At 34.7% G+C, this 16,500-nt stretch overlaps 1 protein-coding gene across 1 annotated transcript in view; it reads right to left on the bottom strand.

The window, feature by feature from the left end:
• The window catches only part of RP1 (RP1 axonemal microtubule associated), a gene marked incomplete at both ends in the record, with an annotated part of 187,407 nt that overhangs the window by 48,825 nt on the left and 122,082 nt on the right, over window positions 1–16,500 (bottom strand). Inside the window, 7 exons of the mRNA XM_080609709.1 lie at window positions 923–1,062; window positions 2,421–2,553; window positions 6,210–6,296; window positions 7,303–7,484; window positions 7,981–8,112; window positions 9,664–9,742; window positions 12,868–13,019. Of these exons, the coding sequence (XP_080465835.1) occupies window positions 923–1,062; window positions 2,421–2,553; window positions 6,210–6,296; window positions 7,303–7,484; window positions 7,981–8,112; window positions 9,664–9,742; window positions 12,868–13,019 (905 nt within the window). The remainder of the gene's footprint in view (window positions 1–922; window positions 1,063–2,420; window positions 2,554–6,209; window positions 6,297–7,302; window positions 7,485–7,980; window positions 8,113–9,663; window positions 9,743–12,867; window positions 13,020–16,500) is intronic.

Below are 16,500 nucleotides of genomic sequence, written 5' to 3'. Positions count from 1 at the left end.
CAGAAGACTGTGGATGCTCATTACATGTTTAAAAAGAGCTTACACAAATTTCTGGAAGAGAACATATCAATGACTATGGAACAAAAGGATAACATGGCTAGTTTCTGTGTTTCTAAACTCAAGAAAATATTTTGACATTATAAAGATAATGATAGAACAGTTTAATGGCCAGGCTAGGAAAGCCATGGGACAAGTTGCTAGGAAAGCTACAGCATCTCAGCCATCAGAGATCTGAATAAATGGTATGCAATAAGTATAGAGGATCTACTTTATTGTACAGGATCAATTGAGCAATTGAAAGGTCTTTTTAAATCCTGCCTATTCATATCTTGCCAGAGTTCAGGGTATGTGCCAATGTGTTGTGTAGATATTAATTTGGTAATCACCAAAGGTTGACCAGAAAATCTCTCCTAGGATTTATCTTGAGCAGTCACAGTATGTTTAAAAGCAGCTTTACCTGTTTTCAATTCTTTATTTAAATGGGTTAACTAACATATACTGACACATTTCTCTCTCTTGAGAGAGTTGAAAATCTCTCTTTTAACTGTATCTAGACAGATCTTTTAAAAAAATGGATTTTAAAGGAGGAGCCACAGGAAATAGCACTGATATTTCTATACCAGCTTCACAACTGAAAATTAAGCCATGGAATTTTATGTATGATTAACTTCAATTCCAGTTTCTAGGAACAGCTATTAATAGCTTGTGTGTTTTAAATTTACTGGTACTTGAACTATTCCTAAACCATAATCCCAATTCAGGTAAAATGTCTATACTTGGTAAGCAACACATCTTTTCACAGGTTAGCACGGTGTAACATCAATGGTTGTATTTGATAATTGAAAAGAAATATGGAGTTGGAAGAAAGTAATAAAATAAAACACGTTAAGCAAAGATGTAAGGAAAATAAATCAGTACTAACCTGTCCACTTTCAAAATTCAACTGTCTTAGTTTCCTTTTGCAGGAGTCTCCCTGTTCTCCAAATATTGTAATAAATACATCTGCATCAGTCCCTGATGCAGGCAATGTTCCTGTATGAACACTGATCGAGTAAAGAACTTCTGTCATGAAAAATCAGTGACAAAAGACATTATGAACTCAGACTATTTAGCAATGTAATTGCCAAACGTTATAAATCAATTTATTTTAGGTAAAGGATTAATTTCAAGACCAAGGAATGATGTTATAGTAATTGACATTAATGTTCTGCCTGAGTTTCGTATAGATTGCTAGCTACCACACAACAGCAAAGTATAGCATTAGAAAGTAAATGACCTTTATGAATCAATGCAATGATACATGCTTACATTACAGGAAAAGAAAATGTACTAGAGACTTATCCACTGGTCACTGGAATCAACTGAAAGAAAGAATCACCTAGATTTTATCAGGCTTTGTCAAAAGCTTTGAATTCTCATAGGATTGAAAGGTCATAATTTGAGTTAGGATTTATCAACTCTAACAACATTTTACCAAAATAAAAAGCACAGATTTAACAGATGAAATGTGCTTTTTTGTTCTGGATCAGCTGAATTCTGGTTTAGTCTCACATTTTTATAATTATGGCAAATATTAATTAATATGTTCAGGAGAAATGGCTCAGCTATTTATACAGATATGCATTGTTATTACTATTCTTCACCACAAAGGGTGGCTTGCCATGACTTTTGGCTGGTGAGTTATATGGTACATATTCCTTGAGGCAGCGTAGCAGAGGTTTGGGTTATTTTATGGTTTCTGTAAGGCCTACGAAGAATTAAATGTTATAACAGACAGTTCAGATATATTTCCATTTGCAGTCTAGCCTTCAGTCAGATATTAAATGCAAAAAGTTTTAAATATTTTAACTAAGACTTCTGTTCATAGGTATAATGAATGAGAATTCTTTTCTAAATATTTTATCGAATGCAATCAGAACAAAGGAAGATATATTTTGAATACAATGATGAAACAGAGCTTCTGGGGCAGAAGTAGGGTTTGAAGAAAACCTTGAAAAAAAATTGTTTATCCTTTTTTTGATTTATGCCATTATGATTTTGCACAGCCTTTTTTAAAACTGATTTAGTTCCTCACTGAGTGTAAATCAGATGTTTTTTTTAAAATTTCAATGGAAATGCACTATCTGAGCTTTGTGCATTTTTCAGGCTTCCATATGGCTACTTATCCTAGTGAAAACAATGCATTATAGTTGTCTTAAAGCAGAAAAAGTGCTTAGCAATACCCATTATTAAAGACCCCACAGCTTACACAGGTATATTGAATGAATTTTTTTAAAACAATTTTGAGTGGCTTTTTTTTTAATATATATATAAAATTCTTTGCAATCTTGCCCATTGTGTTAATTCCATTAAGCAGTTCACAACTTTGTGTGTGTGTGTGCATTTACTTATCTATTTAATTTTTCAGTTCAGTAGCATACCCCTGAGTGGTGGCTTGTCTGGTCTGACTGCTGCTAGTTCTGTCACAGTCTCAGATCCACCTTCTCCAAACAGATACCGCTCTTCGCTGTGAAAGCCCAGCTCTTGTTTAGTGTCCAGGTCTTTCAGCAGAAGCTGCAGGCAGAATCAGTAGAGAAATAATTTATGTGAATTATTTCATTCCTTATTTCTATCCCAACAGAAACAGACATTTCTTCCTATTATTAACACCTGCAAACACTTTATTAAAGCTCCCTGATCCTGCATAATAGCTACAGTAGTTGCTGCAAGCTGCTGATTCTGCAGCCTGATATATACAGGTATATTCATCATTGCACATTGGCACAGGCATAGGACCTATTTGTAAAGAACCAAGGAAGGATACAGATTAAATTGACCTGTATATACTTGCAATTTCAGAATGTCAAATGAATACAGTTACATCAACCTTAATAGCATACGTCTATTTTGCAAAAACATTTGTTTTGCTGCTTTTTATTTGTTTACATGTGAGTTGCTATATATCAGCTAGGATTTTCAAAGTTGGCAGAAATTAGGTGTCCAGTGGCCTTCAGGGCTCTGTGGAAAAAAGTTATGTGAAAAATGAATTCCAATACAAGGTGTGAGCTTAGGCCCAGCTTCATTCCACCTGACTTAAAATACTCAGTGGAGACTGAACAAATTAGGCTTCAAATGTGTGAACTTAGAACCTTTAAGCCAACTGCCTTGGGAGCCTAGCTATCCTAGCTACTGAGACAGTCAAAGTGAAGATCAGCTCAGGTTGTGAACTTTATACTAGGTCAGGTTATAAAATACAGAATAACAAACTATCAAGCATATGTAGAAACATTTCTGGTAACTATTACATGCAGGATTGAACCTGATACATGATAATGACTACAAGTCTGCAGAAATTATTTCTTCAGCCTTTAGAATCTCCTTGCGTAGGAATATTGTACCCAAGACACTAAAAAGAAATCAAATTGAAACAAAACCTTAATTTCATCAAGACATTAATTAACTGAAATTCTTAAGCAGGGACTGCAAAATCACTGTGGTAACTTATTACCACTACTAACACTAGTGCCAGGAACAAAAGTCTGTGGCTCATTGCAGAGGAAACACACACCAATGTTTGGAAACCCTTAGTATGGATTTCCTTACATAAACTTCAAATGGAAGCTCTGAAATGCATAAATATTTATATAATTGAACTATGTAATTGAAATTATTAAGAATTTGAAGAGTTTCACTCTTGACATTTTGACTTACTATCTTGCCTTTGATTTCCTAGAAATGCAATGACAGCATTCTCCGTTGCAGCTCATGCTTTGTGCCCAGGGGTTCACAAGGTCAGGCACAAGGCTTTCAGATGAAAGTAAAAATTTCCCCATGACCATTTTCAGAATTAAACCATTAATTGCTGAATAAACAGTGTTTTTCTTTAGATAGTATTAAATTCCACTAAAATTGTAGCCAGCTTTTCACCCATTTTTTCAGTTGCAGTAACTGAATTTTCTCACACTAAATGTCTAACTTCTCATACAAAAATACCCTCCTTAACATCTATCAATACAAACTTCCTTACCTAAATATCAACAAGTATCACAAACTCCTATTTGCATTAAAATTGGACTAAGGTTTACATTCATATACAGGCAGATGACCTGTAGAAACTGGACTTATAAAAATGACACATGTAAATTTATGCAGACTTTGGTCTTAAAATAAAATGTGCCTGACAAGTTCTTGTTAGTTGTAAGGTAACATCTAAGTGCGAATTTCATCTCCATATCATTTAGTGTTTCTATATTCTGTATGAAAGTAAAAATTGTTTTGTGTTTTATCTTGGAAAGGGCAAGAAACTATTTTTAAGCAAGAAAAGGCAACTCATTCTATGGTACACAAACCTTCAAAAGATACAGAACAGACATAATTTTTGCTAAGGTTACATTATTTTCTACAGAAGTGTGCAGAAAACCATAGGAGATCAACAGGAAAAACTTCAGTACTCTGAAGTTGCTGTAAACACCAAAATAGAGAAAATGGGGAGTGGCAAAATGAATGTAGGGATTTTATTTCCTTTTTAGCCTTTGAAGTTTCATCTGTATTTTTCTGAAATTTCTGAAACTTTGATTATTACCTCTTTCTCCTAAGGAGAAGGCAAGGAAGGGAATTCTTTTCAATTGGGGCTGCCTTTGACCACTGGGTCATAGTGAGCTTACACATACTCTCTGCCTCTTGTAGTCTTTCTATTTCTATATATCATCTCTTTTTTTTTTGCTGTACTGTTAAGTGTACTATTAAAGCACAACCAACTTGTTATATTTTAGATTTTGCTTCCATGTATAAATAATGTATAAACAGGCTAATAAATGAGTGATAGATGTTATAAGCATATTGCTGGCACAAGCAGTATATGTTATTGTGGCTTATGATGTTGTGGGTTGTAAGTGCACCAGTAGAAGACTACATAGATCTATAGCAACCTATTGACTTCTTGTAGATTGCAACAATTTATAGCTACTAGTAAACCAATTATTAAATAACTTTTAAAGTATGTAAAAGCATAAACTAAAATCACTTAGCCATTTACAGAGGGTTATCTCTGAAAAGAAAGCAGAAAGCAAACTATTATATTTATGAATTTTCTGCCGTGTTTTGAGTCACCAGTTCCTGAGGCTGAAATTGTATATTACATAATCACACAATAGATATAGCGAGGGTAGTGTCAACATGTTGTTGGATGCTTTGTCAAATAGCTGGAGATGCATATTTAAAACAAAACGTTCATTTTTGTTACCTGTTCTTTCCATACTTGTAGTCTAATCTGAGTCTACAAAATTAGCTGACAAAGAACACATCTGGGGAGAAAATACGAACAAGATAAACTTCTCCTCAATTCTTAGAGCTCATAAACCGAGACTTAATGTTCTTCTGAGTACCATAAACCCATTCAAATTTTAGACTGGAACACACCTGTCTCTAGCATTTGCCATCGGAACAGTTCCCGGATTGTTTATTCACATAGAGAATCACCCTTTGATCTTTTAAATCCATAATAGGCTTAAGGTACTGTGTGGCCCAGTTCAGAAGTACATTCTTATACTTACTTTTGAATAATTCAGTGCTATGTCCACAGTGCTTTTTGGCTCTTACCTATAGGCAGAGCTCATTGACACAGTTTTTCTTTGCATTAACCTTCAAGTTTTAGTAGTCCCCCAAAGCTCAAGCATTATCAGGCCCACCTTATATTCAATCTTTCTACCTACACTGCGGAAAGGTAGACATTTAAAATCTAGTTGAATTATAAAGATTGACAGCATTAATTCAGTTCTCCAACCCTTTTTATGAGAGAGCCGAAGTACATATTAAAGTACAATCAGATGTTTAAGGCCCACTGATGACTGTGTTGCAATGAATAAATACTAAAGGATCAGCTTAATCGGTTTCCTCAAGCAGGTTGCTCTGTGTCAGGAGACTGCTGGTATTTCCATGCAGGGATTAACATTTCTTAACATCAGCAGAAAATATTGCCTTCCATGTCATGACGAGCTATACAGAAGGGATATGCACATCAGTAAATAGATATAGCTATAAGCACTTCAGCAGGTGCAAACAAGGTAGATCTGCCCACAAAGAGATCTGGAAATTGTCAGCAATCATTTGTAGGTAACAGGTAAGTGAGCCAAAAGATGCCTTGTTAGTGTGCTGCAAAACTAAAATCTGTCTCTCAACAATATTTACTGGTATTATGAAGAATAAGTTTATATGTAGTGTATTTAGCATACCTTATGAAGTTTAATTCCTCTTTCTAAGCAAGGACCAGATAACACAAAGGAAACTTTTGTTATATCTCCAATATCACCAACAGTCAACTGTTAGAAAAATAAAGAAAAAAAAAATTGTATGTAAGAATCTCCATGACACACTTTAAGTTCAGTTAAAAAGACAAATAAAATAAGTAAAAATACTAGTCAAGGACATTAATGTTAGGGTGGGGAAGTCCCATTAAGATTGCAAGTTAATTTGAATTCCTATTTGTATCATAATTTATGTTGAGAGAATTGGCTGCAGAGACTACACCAACATATAGAAGCAAGGAAATGTATGACTGATTCTGTATTTCTGAACCGAATCACATTACTATTCTTTTCTGTCACTTCCTATTTATCTCCTCTCCATCACATCTTTATTCTCAAACTTGAACTGAAATTTTTAACACAAGACGATTTTTAACCCTGGGTATTGGTTCTGTTCTCAGTCACTTTAGTGATCAAAAGAAAGGATGGCTGGTTTCCACAAGTTGTATCATACACTTCTGCTTGTAGCTTTTCATCTTGCAGCAGTTGAGCAAGAGATGTTTATATTGCCTTTCTGCAAAAGCTGGATGATGACTTTTTTTTTCCACGTTTAAGAATAAAAACCTTTTGAAATTGTGACCCAGGTTCACACACCTGTCCAGAAGCTCTCATGAATTTCATGTGCAAACTACAGAACAGATATTTGCCCAGGCCCAAGCTCATTGTAAAGAGAGACAGCTTCTAAGTAGTGAAAATGGATTAGTCAAGGTCTGAGAAGCAGAACATAAAGGAAGTGTGGAATAGATTTGTTATTTATTGCCTTACTGTTGAGGCCTACTAGTCTTAATTCAAAGTTAATGAGGCTTTCCATGTCAAAGTTGGCATTTGCTCAAGAGAGCTTTCATAAGTGATATGTATTAGCCCACATCTGAGATCTCCAAGTGCTGTTTATTTAAGACACGGAGGTATAAACATTAACTTTGATAAACAAAATATCATTCCACACAACTTCACGTACATTGACTACAACTTTTATTGAAACTGTTTCATGAGATTTGTGTGAAATAAAAAAGAAACTGACCAAAAATGGACTATCATTCAGATTCTGAACTTTCTGTGCAGGAGATTTCCCTTTTCTTCCAAATACAACAACTTGGATATCAGGAACATTTTTTGGTAGTTGTGTGCAGTGCACCCATGTTTGCCATCGTCCCCTGCTTTTAGTATCAAAATTTTTTGTGAGAAGAGGTGCCACAGATGTTTCTGCAATGAAAACAGACATACATTCAGATCCCTGTCTAAGTTATAAGGCAATATAACCCAAAAGATACAAGATTACATTGCCTGGTAGTGTTGGATCTAGTACAGGCAAGTCAGGCAACAAAGATGCAAACCCCTCATTACTCATTTTAGCCCAATGGAGGTGTGGAAAACCAAGCCAGCTGCTTCATGAACCCATGTCACACTCATGCACAAGCCATGTCTATCTTCTCTGTATTATTCTAAGGACGAGCTACATGCTGCCAGAGGAGGCTCTTTCAGTATTACAATTCATTTCCATATTCTGCATCTCAGGCATAATTTCTTCCTCCTTGTTTACAGAAGGCATGATTCACCTTGGTCCAGGCCCCTGCCCATCACCACTGGCATACCAATGCTCAGTTCTGCCTACATTGTGAAGTAGCCTTGCACTGGTTCTGGCCTGCTCTGCCATGCAGTAGTGATTCATGCAAAAGAAGGACATTTCTGCTGGCATTACCTTTGAGTGGAATTGCCACTTCTACAAAATCTTTCTTGGAGTGTTTATTTATCCAGTCACTGTGAACAAAAATATGTGCAGAAAAAGGGTAGAACACTTCCTTTATAACAATTTTTTCCAGGAACCACTCATCTGATTGAAAACAAACAAGGCATTATTAATTAATACCTTTTAAGCAACAAAATGTTCTGTGTATGCAGTCAGAAGTTTCTATCTTTAGAAAATCAATAAAATGTTTTCTTTTGTCAAACTTCTTGTAGAAATAAGACTCTTGAAAATATATTGGCTGTGTGTATATGTATTTTTTTTGTTTCCCTACACTCCAAAATATTAGACAAAGTGAAAAAGTCTTAAAGTTTTTACAGATCTTGTGAAATTAAACATAGGGATAGATTTGATTTAATGACCTATTATTGTCCCAGTGAATGGAAAGTCTTCTGTGTGAGATGCCTAGATACAGGGAAGTCCCCGATAGGAAGTTTTATTATCAATGTCCCAAAGGAAAAAGGATCAGAAAATCCACTCAACACACAACTTTCTTTCTGGCATGGCTCTATGCTGTCAGATAAGCACAACTGAAGGTTTTCTCTTGACTGAGACCATTGTTTTGGTTGTCTGCAAACAAAGCATTTGAAGACTCAGATCTCTGTGAGTCTTGGTAAACTTGGTTATACTCCAAGTCTTGGAGAAGTCAATGAAAATTTTGCCATTCATTCTAAAGTTGCCACCTAGGAGATACATGGGAAATACTCTCCAGATCAGTTTTTCTGAGTTTAACCTACAGAGTCATCTTATAATCTTGTTTTATCAATGAAGATAAAAGAACAAGAGACTCAGCTTATCATGCTCTGGAACAATCTTATCGCTTTCAATCATCTACATTATCTGCAGAAGTAGGATATATGCAGAATCTCTGCTCTGTTGCCTTTAAAAAAACAATAGGCCATAATTGTAGCCAAAGTATTAAAGAAAATATTGATTCATGATACTCTTTGCTGTTGCTTTTTATTTTTAAGAAGTGAGAAATTTTCTTAACTCCAGTAGCTGCTGTGGAGTCAGAAGGAAGACAAGAAAAAATACTGCAGGAAGTGCGGCCTTTTTATCTGTCACTCAACCTCATGTATGCACAATCTCTTAAAAAGAATATATTTCTCATGGGTTAGAAGGAAAAAAACAAGCTATGAGGCCATTTCTTCTATGTTCCACTGCCATTCTGATGAACTGACTTTCTCTTCTTATCTTTACCTAGAAGCATTGAATCCTAAAAAAAATCTTTTAAAATGAAAATGTCCATCATCTAAAAATAAAGAGGACGAAAAAAAGTCAAAAATTGCAAAAGCATGATGCCATATTGCTTCCTGAAAAACAAAAGCTTTGTTGACTGCAGTCATAAATATATACGAACTTTCATGAGGAAAAGTTTCACATATAATTTTATATTGTTACATTTCCTAAGAATCCTTTGCACATTTTAGTAAAACCCAGCTGGATAGTTGATGCATATAATTCAACAAAAATAATGAACAGCAGAAAATAGAGATAAACTTCTAATTTTCTAGAATTTCTAAAAAACCACTTGTGACATTTAATCTTAAATTTAAGACATTTCTGAAGCTCTAGGATCTCGTAAGTCTGGTAATCAACATTATTATTACCATACATTTACTGAAAAACATTGCTAACCTTTTTTTATACTCTTAAATCCGACAAGAACTTGGTTCAGCTTGCCGAGATTTACTGCTTTGATTTTGAAAATATCCACCTGCAATATGAAAATAATCAAAATTATATGAAAATAATAAAAATTATATTTAAGTTAATATGTATCTACTTTTCCTGGCTTCAGTTGGGATAGAGTTAATTTTCTTGCTAGTAGCTGGTGCAGTGCTGTGTTTTAGATTTAGTCTGGGAACAATGCTGATAGCACACTGATGTTTTAGTTGTTGCTGAGTAATGCTTACTCTAAGTCAAGGACTTTTTAGTCTCTCATGCTCTGTCAGTAAGGAGGGGCAAAAGAAGCCAGGAGGAAGCGCAGCCAAGACACCTGATCCAGGCGTTATGTCTTCCTCTTTCTCTTTATTTCTTCTTATTATTATAATATTAGTATAATTTACTTTTATTTCAATTATTAAACCGTTCTTAACTCATGGGGTTTTACTTGTTTTCTGATTCTCTTCTCCATCCCACTGTGGAGGGGGGAAGTTAGTGAGCACCTGGGTAGTACTTAGTTGCCAGCTGGGCTTGAACCACAACACTGCATTTGAATATTTATCAGTTTAGCCTTGTGTGTCTGGTCATTGTTTTGTATCTCAATGGAAGCAAATTTATCTCATTTATGCCATTCCATTGACTTTGAGTTTCATAATTAAACATTACATGCTATAGCTGATATTTTCTGATTCATTTAATATTATGAATTATGAATTTAAAAATGCTGCTATATTTAATAAGAAGTAATTTTGGAAACATCAGATACCCACACTAGCAATAAAGAGCTCATTTCTAGTCCCTTCATGGACTGAAATAACCAAATCAGATCAATTACTCCTTGTGCTGAAAGTTTTGATCCAGAACCTAACTCCCAATGAAACTGATGAACAATAAGGGTCTAATAATTCTGAAAATCTGAAGCAATTTAATGTTCACTAAAATTCATGGTTAATTTAGTGGAATTAGGCAGGTAAATGGGAATGAAGGGAACAGTAGCTGGGAAGATTTTAATCACTGTGCTATAGGAATAAGCATTTTTCATTTAAGCTAACTCTGTAAGAGGTCAAATTTTCCCCATACAGCAGACTTGAATGATGAATAGACCTCAGGTAATGTTCCTATTTTTCTCTAATGGAAATCTTTGTAGCATATTCATATTCTTCCGTTTGCATGTTTGTCTTCTTTGTGCGCTCATCTTCCTTTATAATCAATGGGAAAGCTCACATAAGTATGCATACTGATACTGAGAACACACATTGTTTAATGTGTGCATTTGTTGGCCTTTTTGAACTGAGCCTGAAGATATGAGGTTTTGAAACATACTATTCATGAATGGATTCATCTACTTTTATGGGAAACCATCTGCAGAATAAAATCTCCACAAATAAGACTGTTTTATTTCTTGTGATTTTATAAGCTATCTTGTTGCATACAAAAGAATTTGTCTTGGAAAGGTTAAATCAAAAATGCAACTTGAAGACAAAAGTTGAGGACTAACTTGGGGCTTTGAAAACAAATAACCCTCTTGCATAGTTTTTCATAGTTGCTGCCAAGTACAATGACATACAAAAATAAATCATGCTACTTATAAAAACCATATTGACTACAAGAGTCAGCTACTAAAAAAGGACAAAGACCAGGAGCAGAGAATTAGGCATTTGAGGGCCAGTTGAAGCAAAGAAAACTGGGAGAGAATGAACATCCAAATAGTTGCTACACAAAATTTTATATATAAGAAGAAGATTAAGGTGCTATAGCACAGGATATAGACAAGCCCTTTATGTTTCAGATGAAGGATTTAGCTTCCTGAACAGGCCTATTAAAAAACTGACAAAAAGTCTGGATTATACAAAAAAAGTCCTTGTGAATTTACGGATGAGTTATATATCCACTGGAGTAACTATTCACAAAAGTCAATTATATTGTACATATATTTTTCTCTACAATTTTTATTCTTAAATAAAATTTAACATACATTTTTGCAAAATAAAGTCTTTATTTTCTTATCTTTAAGATATACTATATGTAACTCTTTTATATATATCACCAAAAAGATCAATCTATAAAATTTCCTACATTACTCTTTAAAGCCACGAATGCTACTATTCTGTCATTATTTTGTGAAGTCTGAGCTAGCAGTTTGATTTGTTCTTGACAAATATGACTGTGGATATGCATATTCTCTTCCATAATAGATAAAGAAAATACAGGACTACAGAGGACATAATGAATTACAAAGATTTAGTTTGGTTTTCATGTAAAATCCATTGTGTCTTCTTGAACCTTTAGAAGTGAAAAGCAAAGCAAATAAAATTAGCAGAGGCATGATTATAGAATAAATGAAGCCTATTTCAAGCATATTTTTCTAGATTTCTACATCAGAGAACAAACCAACCTGGGTTGGCTGTCAACAATGAAAAGTAGGCTGCCTCCTATTCTCCCTAAAAGAAGATTCCTATATACTTTGCTATGATTTTATGATTCTTTTAAAACAAAAAGTCTTCCAAACCTAAACTCAGAGTGAACAGTAGGGTCCAGTAAAGTATAAGCTAGACAACTCCTTTTGATATGAAATAGATATTTCCTCTGAACTTAAATTTGTTTTAGTACTTTGTTCTTATGGCAATAACTACTCCAGGAATTACTCTTCTAGAAAAAGCTCTTTAAGCCTCAAAAAACAAGAATATGTTTGTGATGTTCAAAAGTTAAAATGAGTGCAAGACTTGAAACATGAAAAGAAAAAACAAACAACAAAAACTTCTGCATGGAAAACTAACATTACTATTCAGGAAAGTTAACAAGAAAAAGTCATGTTCTAAAGTAGGTAAAAAGGTAAGATATCCTAGAGAAATAATAACAGTGCTTTCATAAAGCCCTGATACGTTCTTGGCCTTTAAACTCTGGAATATTAAAATAGAACTTTTACTGTGTATTTAGTCCAACTCAAAATTATTTAATCAACTTAACTCTTTCACTGTTGCAGAATGCTGATGATGCTTAAAAGCAACATGCTACCTATGGAGACAATCACCTCTTAGTTACAAGAGCAAATTATGTCTATATGGAACATAAAACATTGGTAATTTTGATATTCTGTCCATGAAAGACTCTATGTAAACAAAAGTTTTACCAAAAAGACACTCAGAGATTCAGATACATTTTTTCTCATTGTTTTACCTGCCCTCTAGCAAAAGTGATCAGGCTGTTTCTTGAGTTAAGCCATCGTTTCCCCGAGTTGCTTTTTTCTCCTTGCATACAAAGATAGGCCTCACCAGTTGCATCTGCTTTCTTCAAGTCTCCCGTGTGCAAATGGACTGCATATTCTACAACTTCAGAAAAATACAGATGCAAAAAGAAAAATGTCAAGTGCTCCTTGCCCAACACCTGCATGAGGTACCAATGTCAATGGTATAAACCATTGCCAATTTAATCTGAATTAATTAACTGTGCCACAGAACAAAGAATACAGGTTTCTTCAGTCCTGGTGACATACATACCCAAAACACATCCCTGCTGCAAAACTCCCTGTTTGGTAGTCTGCAGAAAACATATTTCTTTTGCTCTGACACCACTTACCATTCCCAGAAAATCAGCACTACGGGCTGCTGCTTGAGAGACCTTGCTTGAGGATCTCCTATGTACTGCCCCCTCCCTCCCAAGGTAGAAAAGCTGTTTCTAAGAAATACTTCATGTTTACCTGCTCTTTTGAAAGTCTAAGTTCTGCTTTATATTTACTCATATTTATTTGTTTCTTTCTTCCTTTCTGTCGATTATTTTCTCCTTGAAATGAAATGGGAGCTCATACTTTTAGGGTGGTTTAGAAGAATGCTAGGACCTGATTGTCTTAAGCTTTAAACTCCTATAAATATCACCCAATGAAGTAACACATCAGGACTATCAAGCTTACTCACTAGTCAGACCATAATACAATTACAGTGTTCTTGAGTTAAAACATGTTAATACGGAACAGAAAATTAACTAAAAATTCTCTTAACATCAGCTTTATTACATAAATAGAAAAACCTCCTCACATTTTGTATGACTCTTCAAAGAACCTCCCATGTACTATATAATAACACACAAGTAGAGACCAGGTAAGGGAAATTTGAGTTCAAGGAAAAGCGTTTCGTATTTTCTCAGCTGTGTTCACTGTATAGAGACTAGAAAAGGCACCTATGGCACCTACGCCTTGCCTCTTTCATATGTAATTCACAGGGGAGTGACATAATAAGACCAGACTGCATTCCAAAGAAACTTCACGGAAAACTCCTATGATTTGTTTTCAAATTATCTATTTTAGCCCTGATTTCATTATGGAAACAGTGAACAACGAAACGCTTAAACAGAAGCAGATCACGATCTAAACATTCATCATTGTTTGCACAATGGACAATGTTTGCACAAACAAGGAGGAGCCCAGGGAAAAAATATGAAGGGTTTTTTTTTTTTTCCTCCTAGTGTTATAAATCCGCTCTTAGTTGGATCACAATAATAAATCTGTGAATCTGTGTTCATTTGTATAATACTGGTGCTGTCACTTTAGGAATCTAACTTTGGTGGCTATACTAGAAATATGATCCTTATGTAGTCAGCAGGGAAAGGCAAGTGCTGTAGGAAACACTTATGATGGGTTCCCATATACTCTAGGGATAGAGACTTTCAGAGTCTAAACTTAGATGGTCTGAAGGTTCCTCTGATGCCAACCATAAGCATCATTACTTTGGCCTAAGAAAAAAAAAAACATAACTTTGCAGAAACACAGGTTTGTAAAACACAATTTTCTAATATTTTTTGTAAGGAGTAAACATTTTTATCCACTGCAAAATGCAAACTCACACTTGGAATGGAGGTAATAAGCAGTGCACATATACCAAGAATGTATTCAGGAGTGCTTACAGGATCTCTTGAACTTTTTTCTCACAAGCTTCAAGACTGATTTTTTTTTCTTGTTTTAATGACTGAGCACCCTTAAAATCCAGAGTTTTACAAGTATTGAGTTATTTTCAACTACTACAAATTATTCAGCCCCAACTCCCACAACCTTCATCACTGGCACAGTAAAGCAGGCATAGACGACATCTAGACTATGCAACAATTACATGCTGGAGAAAGTCTTCCAACCTCTCTCTGCCACTTATCCCTACCTGGGACCTGGCTGGTTGCATGTCTGCTTTTCTGGGAAGCACATGTGTGCAAAGAAGGGAAATAGTGCTATAGACAGACATGAAAACAAGGAGAAACTAAAAAGTACTTTCAGTCTCACAATCAACAATTCAAGACAGAGAGCACTGAAACACACATAATTCAAGTCTGAAATATGTATTTCAGTCTAAAATACATCACAGAAAACACAAATATCTAAGTATACATCCTGGAAACATCTGATATTTTCAGTACAGTTTTGTTTTTCAGTCAAATTTATTCCAAGATAGAAATGGCCCAATTTAACCAATCTCTACATCCTTTGAAAAGATACAATTATGAGAAATTTCTGGTAGGGTTGAGAATGATTCTTAGCACCCAGAAGTTAAGACTGTCATTTATTTTCATGCGTAGGTGATAGGAAAACAGGGAGGAAAAAAAAAAAAAAGTAGTGTTCTGAGGCTATTTATTTTTAAGTTTTTCTTACAGCTCTTTTCACAAGTTGGTGCTATTCACATTGAGTGTTATAATCAAAAAGCCTGAATTCAAATATTGTGACATCTTATTTAGCTATTTCTTTATATATCTAAAATAAAAAGGTCACATAACTGGAACAAGGGTTCTAAAGGGTGGTTCTGCATACTGATTGAAAAATTAATATCTAAAAGGATTCATTAAATAATAAGGGCTGTATCAGTCCTCTAATAAAGCTGCACTTATTGCAATAAACTTCTGAAATGTCTTCATTTCTCTTTATCTTTTACTACGTTGGGATGACGTGAGAAAAGTTTGTTTTCTGAAAAGTAACTTTACTTCACTGCAGCACTATTTTCTTCAGGGACTTCCCATGGGATTTTTATTTTTGGGTTTGTTGGGGTTTTTTTTTTCATTATTTAAACCAAGAACTGGAAAAGTATTTGCAATTGATGGCATCGCTCATGTTTGATGATAGTAAACCAAGAGTTTTCCTAGACTAGGGCTCTAATGTGCCTCATCGCTTTCTTCAAGGCAGTTAAATATGCACTGCCAGGTGACAGACAACATAGCTACTTTAAAGACAGTGTAGCTACTCACAATTTCACTAATGGGAGATCCACATAGTTGGAAGTACATGAGATGTCAAGCTGACTCTTGGACAATGGAATATTTGGTTTCAGCAGAGTTATCATACGAAGGTAAGATTCTGTGTTAATCATCTAGAGTGTTAATCACCTAGATCTGTGTTAATCATCTAGAGTGTTGCCTTGCCTCATAAAAGCAGATTCACTGAAGTCAAAAGGCTACTTGCATGAATAAGATCAGAAGAGTTTGGTCTACAGATCTGACCACTCATGGGATAGAATAGAAATTACAGTACTCACAATCATCTTTGCTGCTTTTGTCCAGAATCATTAATATACTTAATCATGAGCATAGGTTTGATCACACAAGTAGTATTCAAATGAGAGAAACACTGAAAGTTAGAAACATACTTAATTTTTTTGCTGAGTCAGTATTTTCTACTGAATCTGCTGAATCTATTGATGCATAATTTAAAGTTCAATGTAGTTGCATCAAACTTTAGTCACAGCAAATGTTTCCCATTGATTTTCAGAGGTTTTGGATCAGAGAAAGAACTTCCACTATATAAGTGAAATAAAAATGTACAAAGTAACTCCTATGAAGAAA

This window comes from Psittacula echo (genome assembly GCF_963264785.1).
Source record: "Psittacula echo genome assembly, chromosome: 2".
Taxonomy (NCBI): Eukaryota; Metazoa; Chordata; class Aves; order Psittaciformes; family Psittacidae; genus Psittacula; species Psittacula echo.
Note: the sequence above shows the minus strand (reverse complement) of the source record. Positions and strands in the feature narration are given on the sequence as shown.